The sequence below is a fragment of the Myotis daubentonii genome, chromosome 1, assembly GCF_963259705.1.
Source record: "Myotis daubentonii chromosome 1, mMyoDau2.1, whole genome shotgun sequence".
Classification (NCBI taxonomy): domain Eukaryota; kingdom Metazoa; phylum Chordata; class Mammalia; order Chiroptera; family Vespertilionidae; genus Myotis; species Myotis daubentonii.
Genome location: NC_081840.1, coordinates 158,301,204 through 158,326,734, shown reverse-complemented (window position 1 = coordinate 158,326,734; position 25,531 = coordinate 158,301,204). Strand labels below are relative to the sequence as shown.

The 25,531-nt window shown below is 38.7% G+C and overlaps 1 protein-coding gene and 1 non-coding gene across 2 annotated transcripts in view; one reads left to right on the top strand and one right to left on the bottom strand.

Moving 5' to 3' along the window:
- The window catches only part of TAF3 (TATA-box binding protein associated factor 3), a 205,290-nt gene that overhangs the window by 46,817 nt on the left and 132,942 nt on the right, over positions 1–25,531 (bottom strand). Inside the window, exon 3 of the mRNA XM_059663773.1 lies at positions 3,119–4,947. Within this exon, the coding sequence (XP_059519756.1) occupies positions 3,119–4,947 (1,829 nt within the window). The remainder of the gene's footprint in view (positions 1–3,118; positions 4,948–25,531) is intronic.
- LOC132224349 (U7 small nuclear RNA) lies at positions 19,294–19,354 on the top strand. Its single transcript, XR_009450655.1, has one exon. It is a non-coding gene; the product is annotated as a U7 small nuclear RNA (small nuclear RNA).

Here is a 25,531-nt window from a genome sequence, read left to right as displayed (position 1 = left end):
GACTCTGTTTCTCATCTTAAAGTGATTATTATAGTAACTACCTTACAGAGTTGTGTTAAGGAATTAAACATACATAGTGTTTAGCATATAATTACTCATAAATTATAACTATTGCTGTTTTTTTAAAAAATGTGATTATCATATCCCTACTTTTAAGATGAAGCACCTAAGGATTAAAGAAACTAAGAAACTTATCCTGGCTCTTTTCTCAGATCTGCTGGATTCCAAAGCCCATGGTTCCTTCTACCTACCATGCAGATACCCGTTTAATTAATGGTCTTTATTGCTTTTATATTGATAACCACATGGGTATGGATGATAAAAACTTTACAGGTAGGTAAAATAACTATATAAAAGATCATTTTCTTTATTAAAACAATGCTCTTGCTTGCGGCTCTGGGTCAATGTGAGAGTTGCTTCTGTGAGTTGGTTGGGATGAGAAGGAAGAAATGAGATTATTGTCCCTCATTCTTTTGACAGAAGACTTTTCCTGGGGCAGCTTAGATATCCTTCATTTTTATTTACCTTTGTTGTCTTTCTTTTATGGATATATAAGAGATTTCTTAGACTATATGTAAACCAATTTCAGGTCTACTTTCATTAAGTCATATGGCTTGAGTTGTATTAACTCATATGACTTGTGGGGGAATTAAATGAAGTTCAAAAAGAAGTCAATGTTTAAGTTAATATCTCAATTTCTTCTCGTTGTCAATGGCATTTCCGTGGGCTGTAATAGCTTTTATCCTTTACTATCTGTATAAAGAGCTAAAATTAAAAAAAAAAACATGCCTAGAAAGCAGAATAAATATTATAACCATAGCTCATACAGTCCAATGAGTGGCAAACTCTATAATTCTACCTTTCTGTGATTGATTCAGAATGGAATAATAACACTCACCGCCACTATTACTTTCATGTCCCATTTACTGAGCACTTATGTGCCAGACAGAGCACTAAGCACATCTCAGATGTTATTTCATTTAATCCTCACAAAAGCAACTTGCCTAATTTCACTCAGCTAAAAAGTCAGAATTTCAATTCAGGTTTAACTCTAGAGACAATACTGTTTATTATTTTTAAAGACCATAAGATAGCTGACTTTATAATTTCTTATATTTGGCACTTATCTGATCCATATCCATCAAAACTGACAAAAGGATTTGTACGCTTCTGTTAGGTGAAATCTGTGCAACTCGTAACTGAGCCTTTGCCTCCAACCGAGGCTGTCTGAGGGACTTTCCCTTTCTAAAGTCAGGCAGATGCTGAGGAAAGGCACAGACTACTGCTACAAACCTAATCTGATGGGCTGTACTCAAATTGTGTTGAAACAACTTCACTGACTTTTCAAAGTTAAGATGGTGATGGCCATTGAAACAACTCCATTGACTTTCCAAAGTTAAGATGGCAAGGAAAGCAACAGTATCCTATTTGATTTGCTGGGGGCTCAGGTGCCAAGTTACTAGGTATATGATGGTAAGTGACTAATTGCTGCCAGGCAAGATCTCCACTAGTAAATATTCAGAAAGGTGAGGTATATTTGCATGTACCTGGTACATAACCTGGCTCTTGATGGTTGTGTGACTGTGACTTGGGCAAGTCACTCCCTCAGCTTCTCATTGGTAAATGTTTGATAGCAATACCTGCTGAACCTATGTCAGAGGTGTGTTAGAAGAAAAGAGGTATGTGGAAGTGCCAGGTACTACATAAAATAACATGATAATAAAATGATTTTTAAAATGGAAATTAAAGTTGAATTTCTGTGCTTTATTAATTTGCCAATGTTCAATTATTATCAAAATGTCCATTCTATTTCTTTTTATTTTACTAGTGCCCCAGAGCACAGATTCGTGCACACTGAAAGAAAATTAATTAGAAAGTGGCCGGTGGGGAGGGACTGGGCATGATGGGCCCTGGAGTCAACCTCCCAGGGTACCTCCCCTCCCCACCGCCGGCCAGCCGTACCTGGGGTGGTGCTGTAGCTTGAAGGGCATCTGTGGAGTGATGCCCTTCAAGGCCCCTCTGGCAGGTGGGGTCCCTTGGCCTGGCTTGTGGGGATCGGGCCGAAACTGGCTCTCTGACATCCCCTGAGGGGTCCTGGATTGTGAGAGGGCGGTTCTATGGTGATGCACCATGGAATCGGGCTCCCTCCTGGCTGGTTCCAGGGTGTGTCACTCGAGAACCACTGCTGCCAAGTCACTGCAGCTTGGCAGCTCCTGTGTTGAGCGTCTGCCCCCTCGTGGTCATACTGCATTATAGCTACCGGTTGGACAGTCGCTTAGCCTTTTATATATATAGATAATAGCAAAGGACTATTTATTAGAGAAAGAATAAAGTTAGGCAGAAAAATGTGAGCGTTCCTACTTCATGTTAGCTAAACTAATTTTCCTAGGTAAGTTTGAAATTTAAAATATTGCAAAAGTGTTAGTAATAGATCTGCTGTAGGTCAAATACATCATATTTTATTATGTGGAAAAAAAACACTGTGTATTATTTTGTAGTCACCATCCAGGCTGCTAGATAGCCTTGATACTAAGAAACATGCCCTAACTGTATTAAAGCAGGAAATAGAAGGATAATAGATTTTACAGAAAGTAGTGGGCAGCCATAACCTTAAATACTTACAAAAATGGCTCATGAAAAAGAAAATTAGTAAGAAAGGACTCCTCGGGCCTTGCTATCCTCTTAAAATAGCGCCATAGTTTCTCATGCTCTTAGAAAAACGAATGCTGGGTTGTTGTTTTTTTTTTTTGATACCTAATATTTGGGTACAAAATAGTATGTAGTAGCCTTGATAATTACAAAAATATTATTCACAGTTTAAGATTACCGATTTTTCTTAAAAATGGACAGAGAATAGTACAGTTAATAGAGTTTATACTCTGTAATTAGAGTCCTTTTAGGCTATGAATTTTTAACACTTTCCAGTGCACAGGGAGCTTGATTACAAGTTTATGGGTTTTAAAATTAAACATAAATTTTGTAACCCCATTACAAACATATTTCCAGTTAAGTTATGGGTGATTTGCATCCAAATTACAGATAAAATGGCTGGCTTTGTTTACCTGTATTTTTCAATATGACTTTGTTCAGATAGTGCTGAAAATGAGAAACAGCTTACTTTTTCATGCTTGTGTTTCTCCTTTTCTTTTTCTCTCTTCTCTCTCTCTCTCTTCTCTTTTTCCCTTTCCTTCTCTTTCTTCTCCTTTTCCTTCTCTTTCTCTTTCTTTTTCTTCTTCTCCTTTTTGTCCCTTTTTCTTTCTTTCTCCTTAGGCTTCTCTTTTTCTTCAAACAATTTTTCAGGAAGCATGGGTGACAAAGAGGGCAGCATGGCTGGGATCCTCACGGCCCCCGTGGGGCTGAACAAGGGCAGAGCCATGTCCTTGGGTGGCAGTACCAGGGGGGCTGGTGCCACTTTCACTTTCTCTTCACGACCTTTATCTTTAACTTTGTCTTTGTCTCGCTTATCTTTATCTTTTTTGCCCTTTTCTCTATCTTTCTTCTTATCTTTATGCTTTTCTTTCTCCTTTCTCACAAGTCCATCTTTCAATCTCACTTTGGAATCAACCTCTTCAAATTCTTTTATTTTAAACTTATAGGGATCTGATTCTTCATCTTTCAGGAATTCCTTCCATGGATACTTGGCTTCCTTATTTGCCTCCTTTTCTTTCTCTTTGTCTTTAACTTTATCCTTCTCTTTACTCTTGTCCTTGCTTTTGTCTCTTTCCCGTTCCCTATCTCTCTGCTTCTCTTTCTTTTTCATTTTCGTCCTCAGTTCCTTTTTCAACTTCTTTTTGATGTCCACTGAGGAAGGCAATTTGGTTTTCTCCTCATACAGCTTGTGCAGAGGTTCGGGTGTGGGAGGAGAGACTGAGGGAGAGGAGAGGTAAGGAAAGCTGGGGGGCACATTGGAAGCTGTTCCCATTTTTGCTTTCCGTACAACCTCATCGATGGAGGCATCCATTGTCCAGGAATTATCAGAACTTGATGTTCCACCTGAAAGAGGCAGAGGAGTGGACCCTAACTTAGTGAAATTATTCAAGGAAGTGGAAGCTTTTGGAGTTGTACATTCTGAACTTGAAATTCGCTTAGGGCTGGTAAAAATGTCTCCTTCTGATTCTGATCCAGAAGAAAACTCAAAAGGATCTGGCTCTCGTTCAGCACAAGCTCGTGCAATCACAGCATCAATAGAGTCATCAATTGTTTTGTCAATCACAACAGCTTTTCTTGGCAGATTCTCATTGTTCAGCTTCCCAGCCTCAGGGGGTGTTTGTATTTGTTTTACCTGAAGGGTCTCTTTACTAATTTTTTCACATATTGTAGCTGAAGGAGTCCTATTTGGTGTTTCAGGTCTGACTGGTGCTTGGGGAATATTGGTTATAACCTTGGGACTCTTGGGGCTTTTGGGGCTCTTAGAACGTCCAGGAGATTTCTTTTCTTTGGGTACAGTTTTTGGTGACCTAATAGGACTTCCGACCATTGCTGGTGACTGAGTCATTTTAGGTGATTTAGTCTTCTGTCCTGGAGAACTAGTTTTAGTCTTTGTTTTGGGTGTATATGACTTTGTTTCTAAGGGTTTTGTGGTTGGCATTTGTGATTTTGCAACTGGAGCTAACATTGGTGGCTCTGGCGATGGAGGAGCGAGGTCTGCGCTGTCCTGTACATGGACTGGAGAAAGCATCGGTGGAATTTTTTGGGTATTGATTGAGCTGAGTGGTTCTCGAGCTTCCAATAATACTACATCCAGGGTGTCTCCTTTAGCGCTTATTAGTCGTGGTCGCTTCATGGCAGGCATTTCTTCAACTTCAGGGCTATCTAATGGTCTCTTACCCAAGAAATTCTCATCATTAATAATTTCCTCCTCCTCCAGTTCATCGTCTTCTTCCAAGGGAACTTGCATGGCTTCTGCTGATGTTCCCCCATCAGTGGGCACCTGCTCTTCTTCTTCTTCTGGTAAAGGAAGAGAAAAAAAAAAAGTGTTAGTGGATTATTAAAAAAAAAAACCCCAAACCTGTAACAAATAAAAGTAATGATTTCTAGGCAAAAATAAACATGATTTGAAGAAAAATTTTTGACTGTTTAGAGAGTAAAGTGATTGCATTTTCAAGGATCTTCCAAACTTGCATGCCGTCATTCTTTGAAGAGTGGAAATCAGTGATAGCAGATAGAGTTGTTTTTTTTTTCAAGTCATTTGGCCCTACTTTTGGACTCTGGTGTTTGCTAAGTATTTCCTGTTTGTCATCTGCTCCCTTTTATTAATTCTTTCCTAACCTGAGTAAATGCTGCTTCTCTCTTTTCCTCTTCCTCTTGTGTACATGTACACGTACACATACACACAAACATACATACATATGAACACAAAAAGAAACATACATAAACACTTCTAAAAATCAAGATAGTGGTTATTATATGACTACTATCCTCATAAATGATAAAAATGCATACATTTTTTAGGCCTTTTATAACAAAGTTTAATTCTTGGATTTTGAAAATGCAATCCTCCAACTTGGACAGAATTCATATACTATTTATGTCTTCTATTTTGCTTGCTTGATGCTAGCCACCTTGAGAGGCAGGGTGGTACAGTGAAATACATATTGGCTGTGGAATCAGAAAAATGGTGTATCAGCTGGTGGTCTGGCACTACAGAGCCACAGGCCTTAGGCAATCTCTTAACCTCTTTGAGCCTGTTTCCTGACCTTTCAAAAGGGGCTAATGTTACTTGCCCTGACTACTTGACTGGGCTGCTGTTAGATCGGATTATTTCTTTCTATACCTATTAACTAAGCATATACCATGCATAATACATGATAAAGGCTGAAAGAGCTACTGGAATAAGTAAAAAATAAGAAGTGAGTAGTACCATAAGACAATGAAGTACTACAGTAGTTCAAAGGAGAAATGTCAAAGGTCTGGGGAAGACTCAACTAATTAATTATGCAGCATTTCGGATTTCTGGCTATTGGGAATGATGAAGTACAGAACAGATGACAAACAGATGGAAGCGAACCTAGGAAGTGTGTGGGACTAATTTGTCTGCAAAGAAGGGTGCAAGATGAAGAATAATAGAAATTAAGTTTACTAAGGTTGTATCTAGATCCCAGAAGTTTTGAATTCCAGAAAAACGAAATAATCTTTATTCTACTGGTAGTTTGGACTTAGTGAAGATTTTTAGATAAGGGAGAAAAATAACCAGGGTACCTGTTCGCAAAATTATTTTGGCAGGAACATATATGATTGATGGGAAGTAACAGATAGTAGTGGAGAAGTGGTAAGTTAGGGGTTACTGAAATGATGCAGGTAAGTGACAATAAGGGTCTGATATAAAATAGTGGTAATGAATAGGAAGCAGTAGAAGCAGATGATATTTTGAATATGGAATGAATAGAATCTGATAAATGATTAGGTGTAAGAGTGTAGGAAGAATTCAAACACAATTTCAAGGTTTGAGCCCTGTTGAGTGAGAAATGCAGTCCTTAACAGAAACAGAAAATAAACAGAGCAGGAAGAAGGAGGAAGGTTTCAATAGGCAGCATAGCAGACCTTCAGAATATGTTAGAGTGCATCTTGTTCTTCTCACTCTGGAGGCTAATCTGGATAAAGATCTCCATGGTGGATGCCTGGGAGAGCAAAAGGAAACTGCTCTAATAGAATCAGTCCCTTGAAAGGGAACTCCTGGAACTACTAGTAAGACAGTACTAGGTCTACCAGATGGAAGGTCTGTTTTATAGGTAGGACAACTTGAAAATCTGAGTTTTCTACACAGTGTATTATTTTACTAGTGTAAGATTCTTTCAAATTGAAACTGGGAGAACCAAGATGGCGGCATAGGTTAATGCCGGAGTTTGCTGCTTTGAACAACTACTTCAAAAGTGAAACCAAAAAACGGAAGGGACATCACCTAGAACCACAGGAACGCTGGCTGAGTGGAAGTCCTACAACTAGGAGGAAAGAGAAACGCACACGGACACTCAGAGGAGGCGCAGTGCTGAAGTCAAATTCTGAGGTGCGGAGTGCGCGGAGTGGGCTGGCAGCGGAGGGCGCGGTTGGCGTTTTCAATCCGGAGGGAGTCGCAGACTCTGAGCACCAGATCCGGGCGAGTCTTTAGGGACCCAGACTCAAACGGGAGAAGCGGGACTGTCTGGCTTCGGTCAGAGCGAGTGCAGCTTTCTCTCCGAGCTTTGCAGCGGGTGCTGGGACTCAGAGAGGCAGAGCCCCTGGGGACAGGACTGAGAGCTGCCATAACTGCTCTCTCCAGCCCACCCTGTTGATCCTGTGCGACCCGCCCCGCCCAAGCCCTGCACAGAGGCATTTGCCGGATAGCCTCAGGCAAAGGCTAGATTAGCACCTCCCTAGAGGACAGAAGTTCTCTCACTGCTGACACAGCTGATTCTCATAGCCACTTGGCCTGGAGGTCAAACCCTCCCTGGAATTAGCTACAACAATCAAGGTTTAACTATAAGACTGCGAACAAAGACCACTAGGGGGTGCACCAAGGAAGCATAACAAAATGCGGAGACAAAGAAACAGGACAAAATTGTCAATGGAAGATATAGAGTTCAGAACCACATTTTTAAGGTCTCTCAAGAACTGTTTAGAAGCTGCCGATAAACTTAATGAGATCTACACGAAAACTAATAAGACCCTCGATCTTATATTGGGGAACCAACTAGAAATTAAGCATACACGGACTGAAATAACGAATATTATACAGACGCCCAACAGCAGACCAGAGGAGCGCAAGAATCAAGTCAATGATTTGAAATGCGAGGAAGCAAAAAACACCCAACCGGAAAAGCAAAATGAAAAAAGAATCCAAAAATGCGAGGATAGTGTAAGGAGCCTCTGGGACAGCTTCAAGCGTACCAACATCAGAATTATAGGGGTGCCAGAAGATGAGAGAGAGCAAGATATTGAAAACCTATTTGAAGAAATAATGACAGAAAACTTCCCCCACCTGGTGAAAGAAATGGACTTACAGGTCCAAGAAGCGCGGAGAACCCCAAACAAAAGGAATCCAAAGAGGACCACACCAAGACACATCATAATTAAAATGCCAGGAGCAAAAGATAAAGAGAGAATCTTAAAAACAGCAAGAGAAAGAAACTCAGTTACCTACAAGGGAATACCCATACGACTGTCAGCTGATTTCTCAACAGAAACTTTGCAGGCCAGAAGGGAGTGGCAAGAAATATTCAAAGTGATGAATATCAAGAACCTACAACCAAGATTACTTTATCCAGCAAAGCTATCATTCAGAATTGAAGGTCAGATAAAGAGCTTCACAGATAAGGAAAAGCTAAAGGAGTTCATCACCACCAAACCAGGATTATATGAAATGCTGAAAGGTATCCTTTAAGAAGAAGAAGAGGAAGAAAAAGGTAAAGATACAAATTATGAACAACAAATATGCATCTATCAACAAGTGAATCTAAGAATCAAGTGAATAAATAATCTGATGAACAGAATGAACTGTTGATTATAATAGAATCAGGGACATAGAAAGGGAATGGACTGACTATTCTTGGGGGGGAAAGGGGTGTGGGAGATGTGGGAAGAGACTGGACAAAAATCGTGCACCTATGGATGAGGACAGTGGGTGGGGAGTGAGGGCGGAGGTTGGGGCGGGAACTGGGAGGAGGGGAGTTATGGGGGGGAAAAAAAAGAGGAACAAATGTAATAATCTGAACAATAAAGATTTAATTAAAAAAAAATTTGAAACTGGCAAGATGACCACCAGATGGGTTATAGAACTGAAAGAGGTATGTAGTCTGGGCTAGGAAAAACTGTACCACTTTCCTGCAACTACTTCAGAAAACAGATTGGTTCTCTTGGAATTTGGAGTTAACATACCCCAGAAAAAAGAATGGTGGTTGTTGTCATTTAAATGAAAAAAGAAAGCTGAAACAAAACATAAAGCTTGATTCAAAGTGGGTCTCTACCAGCCAGGAGGGGTTAGTCTGTTTCTATTACTTTTACTGTTTATTTTCATTTTTTTGTTTATTTCAAGTCCATGCTGCTGACTTATATGCATCTATAAGCTTTACATGGTTAGAAGAATATAAATGAATTGTAAAGCTAAACTACTACAAGTGCTGATTTTAGGAATTCTTAACATACAAATGTTTCTTATTTTGGTTAGTTTAATTTACAATTACTTTTATGTTTAAAGATTTTATAAGAAAGCTTCAATTATAGCATCAAAATTCATCAGGATGAAAAAATAATTGTGCTGGAAGAGAAAGCCTTAAACTTTAATAAGAACAGGAAAAGTGTGGAAATATTTACAACAAATTTCTAAATTAGAAATTATCTGATACATACCAGACAGTAGAAGCAATGTACATAGAAGGCATACAGCATAATAATGAATGAATACCTGTGACATTGCCACCTAACTTTGTAAACAGAACAGTAGCAATGTCATTGGAACTCTTTTGGTTTCTGATTCATCCTTTGCTCTTTCCACTCTCACCCCCAAATAACTACTGACGTGATTTTTATATTCATCATTCCCGTGTTCCTTTAAATATTTGTATCTAGTTTGCTTTTTGAACTCTTTGTAAGTGGTATCACACTACAATGTTCTTTAGCGTTTTTTTTCAGCCAACATATGTTTCTAAGATTCACCCGTGTTGATGCAGGTAGCTGTAGTTATTCATTTTCACTGTTGTAAAATTATACTATGCTTACTAATTCATTCTCTTGGTATGAAAGTTTTCCATTCGAGTGAATATATTTTAATTTTTAAAATACCACAAAATTTCAACAAATGAATACAACTCTGCTCAAAAACAGACTTAATTGGTGATTATACAAATGCCTTTCTGGCTTTTCATTACATGAATAATTTTAATTCTATGTTCTAAGTTTGGAATAAGATAAACATATGATGACTATTGAATGATTTATCCTTTATGGTCACCTAAACCCCAACTTGAAGGTTAGTTTCAGTTTGATAACAGTTTACTATTCTTTTTATTTTTATTTATTTTTAATTTTTAAAATATATTTTATTGATTTTTTACAGAGAGGAAGGGAGAGGGATAGGGAGTTAGAAACATCGATGAGAGAGAAACCTCAATCAGCTGCCTCCTGCACATCCCCTACTGGGGATGTGCCGGCAACCAAGGTACATGCCCTCGACCGGAATCGAACCTGGGACCCTTCAGTCCGCAGGCTGACGCTCTATCCACTGAGCCAAACCAGTTAGGGCTACTATTCTTTTTAACTAGGATAGTAAAGCATTCTTTGTGTTAATGTGTATTATAAGCACCATTTGCCAATAATCTGTAAAATATCCTAAAAGTTTTGACATTCTCCTAGACTCAAAAGAGTTTTACTATAAAATAGCACAAAATTTGGCTAACAGAAGTTTAATATTACAAGATATTTGATCTTGATACATTATTACATAAAGGTGGCTTGGTTGGTTGGTGTGCCAGGGTTGTAGTTTAATGCCCAGTCAGGGAAGATATAAGAACCAACCAATGAATGCATAAATAAGTGGAACAACAAACTGATATCTTTCTCTCAAATCAGCAAAAAAAAAAAAAAAAAAGAAGGAAAATATGAGTTGGGGGTCAATGGGAAAAACAACAACAAAAACCCAGAGAGGACATCTGTAATACTTTCAATAATAAAGACAATTTTTAAAAATTACCAAAAAAGAAAATATGGGTCATAAGCTCTTTCTAATTTAACACAAATATAGATATTAGAATAAAAGCTGTGTTCCAAAGTCAGAAATGTGACATTCTTATATGAGTATTTTAAAGGTGTTTATTTCCACAGAACTAACTCATTTTCTACTATTTCTATATTTGGAAACTGGAAGGAAAATACTCCTCTGTATTTATGCCATAAACAAACGTTGGGGGTAAAATAAGTTCAAGGAAAACTACTAGTTGTGAGATTTTAAACAAGTGTCTCAACTTCTTAGTGCTTTACTTCATTGATCTAGAAGATGAGCACATTAGCATCATATACCTTAAAAGTACAGTGAAAATTGATTAGTAGAGTTCAACAACTATTCAAACTATTAAATAATACTGGTCAATAATAGAGATATACATTGTAAAATAAACATAATCTTGGAATCCTTTTTTGAGAAGACTAAAAAACAAAACAAACAAAAATACCCTCTCCTAACTCAAATCTCTTGCAAACCGAATAAAAGAGCGCAAGTCCAGAATTAGCATCTGCAGGTGGAGAGGCTATCACCTTAGCCATCTGTCCTAATAACTCTCCTGTGATGAACAGTCTGGGGCTGCTGGGAGACTATGTAGGATAACAGACACTGTAGTAAGGAAAGCTGGATAAGGGTTTAATGCTCATGCTGCTAAAGGTATAGTAAGAAATTATTTACAAAAAGTGTTCCCTTTTCTGCTTGTGTTAAAATTTGGCCAAAGTTAACAATGATAAGACTTTTGACATTCTACTTGCTATAAGTGATTATTAGCACTGCCATTCACCAAAAATAAATAAATAAATAAATACCATAAATTATGATGTAACTCCTTTACTTCTAGGAGGAAAAAGAAGACTCCACCACCAAACAAAAACATACAAAGAACCTTAAAGCAGTGTAGGAACCCCTAGTGTAAAAAAAAAAATGTTAACTTCCTGCTTCCTGGTAGAGGTTCATGTCCACCATCAACAAATTTATTTGTCATATAAATTAACTAAAATATGAATGTTATAATTCAATAAAAGAAAAATGCTGCTACATTAAGAAGTAACTTCATTCTTTTTTTTAAATAAATAACTTCACTTTGCCAAATGATTTTGCATATATAGTACGTTTTCTCATTTGTCAAAAAGGGGAAAATATGTGCAATAACAGAAATGACTGAGCACAAATTTATCACAGGTAGAATAAATTAAGAAAGAGGGGGAAGACAGAGATGATCTCTAAAGTAAACAATCCCTGATTCCAAGTCAATATTTGATCATAAAATTATTTGTTAACTTTTTAATTTCACATAATTTCAAGCATATAGAAAAAGGTGTAAGAAAGAATACTACAGGAACTCACGAACACCCTACACCCAGGTTCACCAAATTAACATTTTCATTTAGTGTGTGACTGCAGAACAATTCTTTTAAAATTACATGTAAGAAATGAAATGGATCCATATTAATGTACATCCTTTAAAAACTTCATAAATGTTGATGGGAGGGGGAGACACTACAAAGCCCATTCTAATTTTCCTTCATTAATGACACAAATAAATATTCACACAGCTATATCCCCAGAGGAGTAATGAGAAAAACATGCTTCTTCGTCAAACTTCCCGAACAAAAACAAAACAAGGCAATAAGGTCTGAACACACCAAAAGGTTTTAGGGGTTCATTTTAAGCTACTGTAAATATTGACTTAGAACAAAATATCTTTTTAACTAGAATAGTAAGTGCATTTAAAGAAACACTATAATCTAAAAAGCTCATGGACATTAGGGGAAAAAAGAAATTGCTTGCATATGGCATGAAAGCTTTTTATCTCATTAACTGCACAGATGAGTGCAACTTTAAAATTCAGTGGCATGATCTTAAATTAAGCAGCAAATATACTTGTGTTTTTAAACCTTAAATATTGTGACAGTAAAATCCTATCTGCATATATTTCATTCAAAATTAAGTGTATTTAAAATAAAGTTTCTTCTGATTTTTTTTGAAATACATGTGCAGAAATTAATTTCTAGCAAATGATGACAAATTTTCCTATTAGTTTATGCATCCCACTGTTTTTATAACAGAGTCCTCTTTTATTAACAAGTATGAAAGGATTCATTTAAAATATATATTTTTTGCCCAGCTGGTGTGGCTCAGGAGGTCATAGTTCAATTCAGGGCACATGCCCGGGTTGTGGGCTCGATCCCCAGTGGGGTGTGTGCAGGAGGCAGCCAACCGATGTCTCTTGCTCATTGATGTTTCTATCTCCCTTCCTCTCTCTCTAAAATCAATTTAATTTAAAAAACATTAAAATATATATTTTGTTCAAAAATACCATTCCACTTGTCTGGATTATTAGATATAGTTACTATAACCAATTCTTTAAAGTGAATCAATACTACTAATGCTCATTTATTCACTCCTCACTCATTCACCCATCTGTCTGTCCATCCATCCATCCACCCACCCACCCACCCACTCACCCACCCACCTACTGAGTGTCTTCTGAATACCACTGTGGCAAGCACTATGTTAGATCCTAGGAAAATAAAGTCGAATGAGACATGATTTACTATCCTTAAGAATTTACCACATGTTGTGGCTATCAGTTTAAGTGCTGTGGCAGGGATAGGTACAAGGTACACATGTGGCCATATCCAGGGACATGTAAGACAGAAATCACAATGTCAACTAGAAAGGGAGCTGGACTGAAACTACATTTAAGTTCTGCTACCAGTGGGATGATGCAACCTAGCACAGCACACTACTCTTCCAGACTTAAGTTTTCTCCATCTATAACATGTAAGTATTGACATCTGATCTCCTACTTCTAAGAGCTGAAGATCTTCACTATTAGGGCCATCTCTACATGCAGTTGACCATGCATGTGGGATGTCCCAAAGGGCATGATGGAGCTATTTCTGCTCCTAAATATCTCACTGACTACATGCAACAACGCTTGGCATTCTGACCACTTGATTTATGTCTTGGATAAAGAGAGATCTTTAAAAGTCTGCCACCAAAATATATTTAAGGCTATAAAGCTAAAAAAATGAATGACACTTTCTTTTTGAGGAAGGAAACTCTAAGAAAATGAAACATAATTTGTAATTTGAAGGAATGCTAAGGATTAAAAGGGTCTGGAACACAGGGTACTCCCAGGAGGGTAATACTCAGGTAGAAAGCTGCTGTGAGGAGGGAAGGTGTAGAGCAGTTGGAAGATGGGCAGACACTGGGTGCCTGGAAAAGACAGGAATGGGCCGAAACTGGTTTGTCTCAGTGGATAGAGCGTCGGCCTTCGGACTGAAAGGTCCCAGGTTCGATTCCAGTCAAGGGCATGTACCTGGGTTGCGGGCACATCCCCGGTGGGGGATGTGCAGGAGGCGGCTGATCGATGTTTCTCTCTCATCGATGTTTCTCTCTGTCTCTCTCCCTTCCTCTCTGTAAAATATCAATAAAATATATTAAAAAAAAAGACAGGAATGGGAACAATATAAAAACAATCTTAATCCATTCCAACATTTAATCTTTGAGTTCCAAATGAGGCTAAATTTTTAAAAATCCCATCTACGTTCCCTCATAAAATATATTTTAAATCATCCTGTCTATAACGTAACAGTAATTAGACCCTTAAAACACAATTCAATGTGCAAAAGTGAGTAGGTATTTTTTAAACAAGCCTATTTACTTAAAAAAAAAAAAGAAATTATTAGTGAAGACATGACAATTAGGCAATGACAATCCATAAAGTATAAGCAATGAATAACACAATAAATTAATAGCAGAATGAAGATGTGTTATAATACTTATATACACACTGACCTGTAAAAAAGCACTACTTCACTAACATTCTGCACAATAAAAAACTAAAATGCTATATAAGCAAGCCAACCTGAAATGACACCTAGTATTATAAATGGCCTAATCTATATGTTAATACTGTTGTATCACATAACTGCAGCAAGAGTAAGATAACAATATGACTTTGGGGTTTCTATGGCTACATCCTGGGCTAACGTGCCTGAAAGGGCCTGCTGCTGACACCACACAAGCATTCTGAGTGCTCCTTTTGGGTTATTTATGATATGATTTATGATAACGACAACATCTCCTATTTTCTCTCCTCCTCAGATACAATAAATTGCTATCGTTAATCACCCTTCTCAGTTCAACTATGATTACAATAGCATAATAGGGCCAGGCTATGGTAATACTGTGGATTTTTAAAAAAGAAATAAATACAAGGAGATCTCGTCAGACAATGTCAATATCTCTAATATTTTAATCATCTTCCTTTAAGTCTTTCAGGATAAATTCGATTACAACTAAGATTCCACATCCAGGATGTAAGCCCTTTGTGAAAAGTAAATTCATAATCAAGTACCACAGACTCACAAATCACTATTACCATGATTTTCTTAAACTTACTACAAGGACATGGTTTCTTTTCTAAGAGACAATGGAATTTGTGAAACTAATCTTACTGCTGTTTTTTGTTGTTTTGTTTTGTTCCCAGAATGAGACAAATTAGGCAAATTAGCCATTAATCTATCAGAAGGCAAAATAATACAGAAAAAATAAAAACTTTGTAATCACACAGACACGTGTGACCTGCCTTTACTGGCTATGCAGTTGCTTAATCTTTCTGAACTTCGATTTCCCTTTATGCCAATTTGGGTTAACAGACAGTACTGCCTCTTTGGTTTTTGAATAATAGTAAGGCAAATGATGTAAAGAATTCAGCAAAGTGCTTAATGTATGAATTAGACTGTACCAAAAGAATAAAAATTCTTCCCTCCCTGCACCTATGCCCTTTCTGTGGGCTGCTCTTAAAGGTGAGCCTACTTGCACTTAGGTGACCCTGTACCTGATGGGTCAGAGTTGGTGAACATGACATAAGCACAGGCTTGAAAACCACTTGCATCCTGGGGCTTGCCCTCTTGCTGCTTTGGAACAACTTGCAACTGCCCTCTCATGAGTGAGCCAAGTGAACCTGCTGGATGATCAGACATACGAATGAGGCCACTGATCAGCAGCTGATCACAAATGTATAACCAAGCCCAGCCATGTCTAGCAGAAGAATCGCACAGCTGAGCCAATCCAAAATGCCAACTCACAGAATTGTGAGCTAGTAGTTGCTGTTTTAAGCCACTAAATGTTTAGATGGCTTGCTACACAGCAACATATTAATGATCTATTCACATCATATACATGTACAGTGGAATTTGTGTTATTTGTGGTGGTTGTGTCCTTATAAAATTACCATAAAACTAGTGAAAATGGAACTACTGCTTCTAAGGGAAAGATTCTTATGAGGCTTTGATCAAACATTTTTTTGTTAGCAGATCAATACATAACATTTTATGTGTGTTTCTGTTTAAAGACACCTCGTTTAATATATATTGATTAATTAACATAGAACTCATGCTCAACAGCACTATATCATGTCAGAATGAAGCTTATCTAACAAGTATTTTCTCTGTAAGGCACTTCTCAACCTTCCTACACTTAGGAACATTAGTCAGCACTTAAGCATTGTGCTTGGGGGTCATTTTAAACAGTACAATCACCAACAAAAATCAAAAAGTATGAAAAATGTGGCATTAAATAGGCCTTGAAAATGACACTTGTTTACAATATGAGAGTTGAAATAACAAGGCAGAGGGCCACCTTATTCGAACTCAGAGCAAACATGTATGTTAGGTGTGTATCTAATTTTTTGCCACTCTGAATGATCGTGAAAGTGATTTTGAAGTTACACATACATTTTAGCAAGTAGGCAAAATTGTAAACATGGAATCCATGCATAATGAGGAACAACCGTATATAATTACATGGCTATAACTTCATCAACATCAAATACTTTTATGGAGTGCTGATTTAAAATAAAAGATTTTGCTTGAAAGTAATTCTAGTCCTCAGAAGGCATTTAATGAAAAGATTAAATGTGCCTTATGAACTTTAACACTGTGACCATCCATCTCTGGCAAGACATTCTTCTAAACCCAAACTGGGAGATATTTTAGTTTAAATTCAAAGAACTAGCTATGTGCAGAACACTCTGGTCAAGCCACATGATCATTCTTTGAATTTCTGGAATACATCAAGTTCTTCCTTCCTCAGGGTATTTATACACAGATTCTGCTCCACTCTGCTGGGAACGCTCTTCACGATTTCCATGCTTGCCTCTCTCTCAACCTGTAAGTCTTAAACTTAATTATTGTCTTCTCAAAGAAGTATTCTCTCGTCATTCCTTACCTCCAAAAATAAGTAGGTTTCATTGTTAATGTATTTCTTATCTGTGTCTCCAACTAAGCTTCACTAAGAGAGGAACCACTTTTGCCTTTAGATGCTAAGCAATCAACAGGTTGATAATAAATATTTTATTATTAGAAAAAATAATAAAAACTATTTTATCATATTTCATTGATTCTAATGGTGTTAAAATGTGCAACTCTGAAACTGATGTGTTTTATAATCAAAGGCATCTTCTTGTCTCTATTACTTGAATAAGTGACAGTGATATAGCAGTTATGGCCTGCGCATGGGTGAACTTGTTACTCTTGGTAGAATGACTGGACATTGCAACTCCTCAATGTTTCAGTCAACAAACCATTCAAAAAATTTGAAGAAGAAATATTTGTTCTATGCAATTACAAAGAAACATTTTGTCTGATAAGAAAGAACTGATTCACAGTCTATTTGACATTGTGTGGTTTTGTTTTTTTCTCAGTGGTACATAAAAGAATGGTGCTTCTCATGATTGATAATGCGTCAGGATCAATGAAATATGACAGTTGTCTAAATTATTATTAAATGCTTACTATGATCCTTTTATCTAATACTGAGAAAATGTTTTAGTTATTAAAATAACATTAGATTGGACATCCCTAAAGTCAAGGGTCCAGAAGGGGACAACTTTGTTGTTGCCCCATGTTGGCCATTTCTTTCCCTTCTTGTGCTCACTTATATGACATCCCATTCACCAATTAGCTCTTGTATACAATCCTTTCTACTACACTAACTTGCCACATCACCTCAGGGTTTTGGATTAGTGTTTAGAAGCACACTCTTTATCCCAAACCATACTTTATTATTAAGGTAGCATTTCTTTACAATGGAAACAGTGATGGACTAGAAGATGACCCTGGTTTATAGAACCAGACCTTTACCATTTATGTGTATTGATGAGCACAAGATTCTTTATCTGTACACACACAAAATAATGTTGACCCTACTTACTTCATAGGACTATCAGGTGTAGTAAGTGAACACACAATGTGAAATCATTTTGAAAATAGTTCAAATAATAGAAGTCAATGTTGGTAGTGGTGACAGCAGCACATGCCTTTTATTGCCATCATTCTCCTAGCACCTATCAAGAGCCAGCCCATGTAGGAGTTGTTTCCACACATTCTCTATTTTCTCTTTCTCCCAACTATGCATGTATAGTCCCAGAGGTTTTAGCAAAAACAATTAAAAAAATAAATGTTCAGTATATTTATACATTGGCTGTTAAAAAGCAAGATTAGAAAGAAGACCAATTTGGTATGACTCTAGTTTGAGATGGTAAGAGAAACATTAGTTCAGTGCCAAATTATAAATTTGATAGGAAAAAAGAAAAATCGGTATTTACATTTTTTGATTTTTATGTATCTATCCTTGTCTCATGCTATCAATTCCAAACATCTTCATATTTACTAGTAGCAGATAAAATCTGCTGCTGGTCTCTTAAAATTTGATGAATCAAAACACAAACAAAAACCCCTAAGAAACCATCCATATACAAGCCACAAAACAAGAAATTCACAATGGTATAAAAATTACTAGAAAAATGCTATGAAACTACAATCAACTCTTTCCTGGCATGGAAGAGAAGTAGGGGTGGTAGTTGGGGGGGCACAGAGGGTGATCATCTATGCAATAGAAAGTACTTACTACATACATCAAATACAGATAAAAATTTTTTTTTAAAAAAGTACTGTTTAGCCCGGCTGGGTATGGCTCAGTGGTTGAGCATCAACCCATGAACTATTCCCAGTAAGGGCACAGGCCGGGTTGCAGGCTCGATCCCCAGTGTGGGGCATGCAGGAGGCAGCAGGTCAATGATTCTCTCTCATCACTGCTGTTTCTCTCTCTCTCCCTTCCTCTCTGAATTCAATAAAAATATATGAGAAACATCAGTGATGAGAATCACTGACTCGCTGCCTCTTGCATAACCACTCCGGTGATCGAGCCAACAACCTGGGCATGTGCCTCGAATGGGAATCAAACTATGACTTCCTGTTTCATAGGTTGATTCTCAACCACTGAGCAATGCCTGCCGGGCAAATTTTTTTTTTTAAGTACTGTTTTTAACTCTAAAATTAATTGAACTTCATTTAAATTTTCAGGAAAGGTATGTCATGAAGTCACAATGTCTCAGGGATGAATGCCACTTGTATTCCATTTGTATGACTTGGCAAATAAATAGTTTTGACAAAGAAAAAGGCTAAATGTGACTGCTTCTATTAAAGCCACGTGATAAGACTGGAATTGACTCTCTCCAATTCCAAATGCTAAATCAGATAATTTCCCTGTTCAAAGGCTCCCTGTCACAATTAGAATAAAATCCCAACTTCTCGCTTATAGCTCTTCTTGAATTTGTCCAGCTGGTCTTCCGGCTTTTACCGGAAGGCCCTTTACTGAAGGCCCTAAAAAAAAACCAAAAAAAAATCCAACTTCTTACTATAACCTATGAATTCCTGTATCACCCTGCTCCACCCCTGCACTGCTCCTCTTCTCACACCACACTGGACGTTTTAATTTTCCGCAAACTTGCCAAGCTGATTCCCAGTACTCTTCAATGACCTGAAATACTCTCCCTCCCTCCACCTCTTCTCATGGCTTAGTCTCTCATTTTCTTCAGATCTTCCATGCCACTTCCTCAGAGAGGTCCTCTGTGATCAACAACATGCTATCTACTTGCCTCCCTATCACTTTCATGCCCTGTTTTATCTACATTGCACCCATTCCTACCTATCATTATATTATTTACTAGAGGCCTGATGCTCAAAATTCATGCAAGAGTAGCCTTCCTTCCCCCCGCTACCAGCACCGGCATCCCTCTGGCACCTGGGACCCAGGCTTCCCTTCCTCCGGCCACCAGCAGGCACCCGGGACCTGGGCTTCCCTCACAGTCCCGGTTTCATCCGGAAGGATGTCCGGTCTAGTTAGCATATTATACTTTTACTAGAGACCCGGTGCACGAAATTTGCGCACTGGAGGGGGGGGGGTGTCCCTCAGCCCAGCCTGCACCCTCTCCAATCTGGGATATCCCTCTCACAATTCAGAACTGCTGGCTCCTAATCACTTGCCTGTCTGCCAGCCTGATCGCCCCCTAACCGCTCCCTGCTGGCCTGATTGACACCTAACTGCTCCTCTGCCAGCCCAATTGCCCCCAATGGCCTGATGGCCCCCCAACTGCCTTCCCCTGCCAGCCTGATCACCCCCAACTGCCCTCCCCTGCCAACCTGAACGTCCACAACTGCCCTCCCCTGCCAGCCTGGTTGCCCCCAACTACTATCCCCTGCCAACCTGATCGCCCACAACTGCCCTCCCCTGCCAGCCTGGTTGCCCCCAACTACCATCCCCTGCTGACCTGATCGTCCACACTGCCCTCCCCTGCCGGCCATCTTGTGACAATGTGGGGTGGCCATCTTGTGGTGGCCATCTTGTGATGACGTGTGGGCACGAGGGCCACCTAGGCTTTTATTAGTATAGATTATTATAGATTTGATTAGCTTTTTTTTTTTTTTTTTTTTTTTTTGCCTCACCTACTAAAATGTAAGCTTTCTGAGGTCCAGGACTATATCATCTAGACCAGGGGTGGGCAAACTTTTTGACTCGAGGGCCACAATGGGTTCTTAAACTGGACTGGAGGGCCAGAACAAAAGCATGGATGGAGTGTTTGTGTGAACTAATAAAAATTCAAAGTAAACATCATTACATAAAAGGGTACGGTCTTTTTTTTTTTTTTTAGTTTTATTCATTTCAAATGGGCCGGATCCGGCCCGCGGGCCGTAGTTTGCCCACGGCTGATCTAGACTGTATTTCCAGTATCTAAAATAGTAGCTAACCTAGAGGAGACCCTTACTACTTGTTGAGCAAAAGCTCTTAATTACCATGCTATACTGCCTACTGTCGTGGCTGAAGCCATGGATTCAAGAAATGCCATTGAGGAAATTACAAAGTGAGAAGAGCAGAGAACCAAGGGCAGACATTTTGGGACACACCAAAGTTTAAAGTAGTGGCAGAAGAGGAGCCTGAGAGAGAGAATAAGACAGAAGAGCCAGTAAGTTGAAAGAAAACCAGAAGAGAAAGTATAAGAAATAGAGTTTCAACAAGTGGGGAGTATTCAATGATGTCAATGATTAGAAAACATCACATATACCAACAGAGTGTTAGGATCCATGATAAGTGCTATGAAATAAATAGGAAAAATAGAAAATAACAACAGGGACAACCACATCAAAATCATAACTAAACTAGAGAGCAACCATTATTCAGAACTACCTGAAAACTAGCTGAACTATAACTGGGGATATAAAGAAGAAACCACATTGAGACTGGTAGGAGGGGACACATTGACTGGGATGGTCCCACACCCACATGTGGTGGATAAAAATCAGGAGGGATATCTCGGTTTTAGAAATCCCCGCTGATGAGGGAAGGGTCCCAGCCCCACACTAAGGTCCCCCACGCCGAGCTTTCAGTGCCAGGAAGAGAAGTCCCCATAACTTCTGGCTGTGAAAACCAGCAGATATTGTAGCTGAGTGAGATAGAGTGCTGTCCCAGGCAGTTCGTCTCAAAGGGCTTGCACATTGACTTGCTCCCTCTGAGTTCTAGCACTGGGGCAGCAGCTTGAAAGGCACCAGGGACATATGAAGAGGAATGGAATTATCTGGCATCAGGGCAAGAGCTGGAGGGGCAGCTTTTTCCCAGACAGAAATGCTGACAGAGGCCATGGTTCCTTTTCTGAGCTCTGCCTCCATAGAACTGATAGGCGGGTGCCATATGTGAGTCTCCATCAACCTGGCTATACTTTTTGACCAGCCCTGGTAATTCCCTGAGATGCTGCCCCACCCAACCTGTGGGCCTATCCCAGCTGTTTCCAGTGACCTTTCCATATGAATGGCCTGTCTCGTCTCATGCTTCAAACTTCCCTAAAATCTCTCAAGCAAGTAGCATCTGGCCTTGGTGTGTCCCATATCTCTCACCAAGTGACCCCAGGAGTGGAACTAGTGGCAACCAGCTATGGTTCACAGCTTGGCCTCTTCTGGGCATCTCTAAGCCCAGCACAAGTAGCAACCATCTGCAGATTGGTCTGTAGCTCATGCCAGATGGCCCTTGCAGAACACAGGTGGTGGTTGACCTTGGCTTGCACCTCTCAGGAAGTCCCAGAGCCAGTTTACCCAGTGGACAGCTTCAGATCAAGTCAGAGCACAACCCAATCACATCCACAAGGGACACAATCAAGGGGCAGATTCAGAGGGTACCAGAGCCCTGCTGAAATAAGTCCTGTTTCATAGGGTGAGCTCCTGCACAGCAGATCCTCCTCTGTGGTCAAGGCCAGCCCTTACAACTATTTGCCCTGAGAGTAAATCCCTCCCATTGATGTGCCAATAGCAATCAAGGCTCAATTACAAGAGGAAGGTATGCATAGTCCACACAGGGGGTACACCTGAAGTGCCCAGCTTGGATGATTGGGGAGTCTGTGCCAGTGGACCCTACAGAACACCTACTATTAAGGCCACTCTACCAAACATGGGAGATGTAGCAGCTCTTCCTAACACATAAAAACAAGCACAGGGAAGCTGCCAAAATGAGGAGACAAAGAAACATGTCTCAAAAGAATAGAGTAAAACTTCAGGAAAAGAACTTAAAAAAAAAAAAGGAGATAAGTAATCTACTAGATGCAGAGTTCAAAACACTGGTTATAAGTATGCCCAATTAACATAGGGGAAGAATAGATGAATTTAGTGAGAACTTCAACAAAGAGATAGGAAACATAAAAATGGAACTAGAAAACATTAAAAAAAAACACACCCCAACAGTCAGAAATTAAGAATACATTAAGTAAAATGAACACATTAAAGGGAATCAATAATGGAGTAAAGAAGAGGATCAAATCAGATATTTAGAAGAAAAGGAAGTAGAAGCAAAAAAACCCAATTAGAACACAAAAAGAAAAAAAGAATCCAAAAAATATAATAGTAGAGGAGCTTCTGGGAAAACTTCAAGCATATTAACTTTCACATCATGGGAGTGCCAGAAGAGAGGGAGAGAAAGAGAGAGAGCGATAGATAGATAGATAGATAGATAGATAGGATATATATATATATATATATATATATATATATATATATATATATATATACATACATATATATATATATATATATATATATATAGAGAGAGAGAGAGAGAGAGAGAGAGAGAGAGAGAGAGAGAGAGAGAACGCACACGCGCAAAGAATAGAACACCCAATTGAAAAAAATAATGACAGAAAACTTCCATAACCTGGTGAAGGAAATAGACATAGAAGCAGTGCAGAAGTCCCAAATAAGATTAACCCAAAGAAGTTCACACCAAAACACATCATCATTAAAATGCCAAAGATTAAAGACAAAGTGAAAAACTTAAGAGCAGCAAGAGAAAAGCAGTTAGTTACCTACAAGGGAGTCCCCATAAGACTGTTACCTGATTTCTCAACAGAAACTTTGCAAGGCAGAAAAAATTGGCACAAAATATTCAAAGTGATGAAAAGCAAAGACCTACAACTGAGATTACTCTACCCAACAAATCTATCATTTAGAATTGAAGGACATTAAAGAGCTTCTTAGACAAGAAAAAGCTAAAGGAGTTCATCACCACCAAATCAGTATTACATGAAATGTTAAAGTGTCTTCTTTAAGAAGAAAAAGATAAAAATATGAATAATAAAAGGATAATAAATATATATCTATAAACAACTGAATCTAAAAACCAAAATAAACAAGCAGAACAGAAATAGACTCATAGATGCAGAGAACATTTTGACAGTAGCTGGATGGGAGGCAGGGTGGGTGGGGGACGGGTGAAAAAGGTAAAGGGATTAAGAAGTACAAATTATACTTACAGAATAGTCACAGGGATGCAAAGTACAGCATAGGAAATATAGTCATTAATATAATAACTATGTACGGTTTAAGATGGGTACTAGATTTATGGGGATGATCATTTAGTAAGTTATATAATGTCCAATCAGTGGGTAGTACACCTGAAACATATAATATTGTATGTCAACTGTAATTAAAAAATTAAAAATCAATTTAAAGAAAAGAAGTAGGAAGGTAAAGTGACACCTTCTTAGAGTGAAGAAACTATCTGAACACTGATTAATTATGCAGAGATCTGAATAATTAGGATAGCTGGTCAGAGACAAACTAGGAGAACAGTATTTTCCGTTCATGGAGCATCATGTGAAACAGCCACATAATATAATGAGTCTGCATGTTTAGGGCACTAAAAGAATTCCAGTGTGGCAAGAGCAGAGTAAGTGAGGGGAAGGTAAAACAAGATAAACTGGATAGGTAGACAGGGCTTTATGGGTCATGGTCAGGAGTTAAGATATTATTTAAGAGTTAATGGGAAGTCTGAATGTTTTAAAGAGTTTGATATGCTTTTAAAAAAGATTACCCCAGCAGCTGAGTAAAGTGGTGATCTGAATAGACAGCTTGTCTAGTGGTGGAGACAAAAGCTGGAGGAGAATAAGGATAAAAAATGTACACAAAATAAAGACAGTCAGTCTCTCTCTCTCTCTCTCTCTCTCTCTCTCTCTCTCTCTCTCTCTCTCTCTTTCACACACACACACACACACCCCCAACAAATATTTATTAACATCTATATACAACAGGCAACACAGATGTAAGTAAACAAAAGATAAGGTTTTTTTTCTCATGGACTTTAAATGCTGAGAGGGCACATAGGCAACAAATAATGCAAAAGATAATTCATAGTGATGAAGTGCTAGGAAGATCATAAAACAGGATGACGCATTTGGGAAGGGAAAGGGCTACTTTAGATAGAACAGTCGCTGAGGAAGTGATGTTTCAGCTGAGAACAGATTCATGAAAAAACTATAGCCAGAGGACGATCTTTTGAATAAGCATTTCAGGGAAAAGAGAGCAAGACCAAGATCCTGCTGTGGGAACAGCCTTGTACAATTGGTGAATGGAGGAAAAGCGGGTATAGAGAAGGTGGTGAGAGGCATGCATGTGTGGGAGCTGGCCTTATCTTCAATGCTGTGCCCAAAGATCTAGAGTGTGTCTGAGCACAATGGGAAACCACTAGTGAGTTTTAAGCAGGGAAGCTTGTTAGAAGAAAGGGAAAGATTGAGGAAGGTAGGTAAGAAAGCTAAGGAAAGGTCTCAAAATGCTCACTGTGCACATAAAGAAGATAAACTATTAGATAAAAGAAGTTGCTTATTCCACTAATGAGAACAAAAAAATAACAGTAGCTCAGTTGGTGTGGCTCAGTGTTTGAGCGTCGACCCATAAATCCAGGAGGTTCTGGTTCCATTCCCAGTCAGAGCACATGCCCAGGTTATGGGCTCGATCCCCAGTAGGGGGAGTACAGGAAGCAGCCGATGGATGAATCTCTCATCGTTGATGTTTCTCTCTCTCTCTCTCTCTCTCTCTCTCTCTCTCTCTCTCTCTCTCTCTCTCTCCCTCCCTCCCTCCCTCTCTTTCTCTCCCTTCCTCTCTCTGAAATCAATTAAAAGATTTTTTTAAGTAAGTAATATGAAGCTTAAAATGACTGTCCAGATTTTAAGACAGT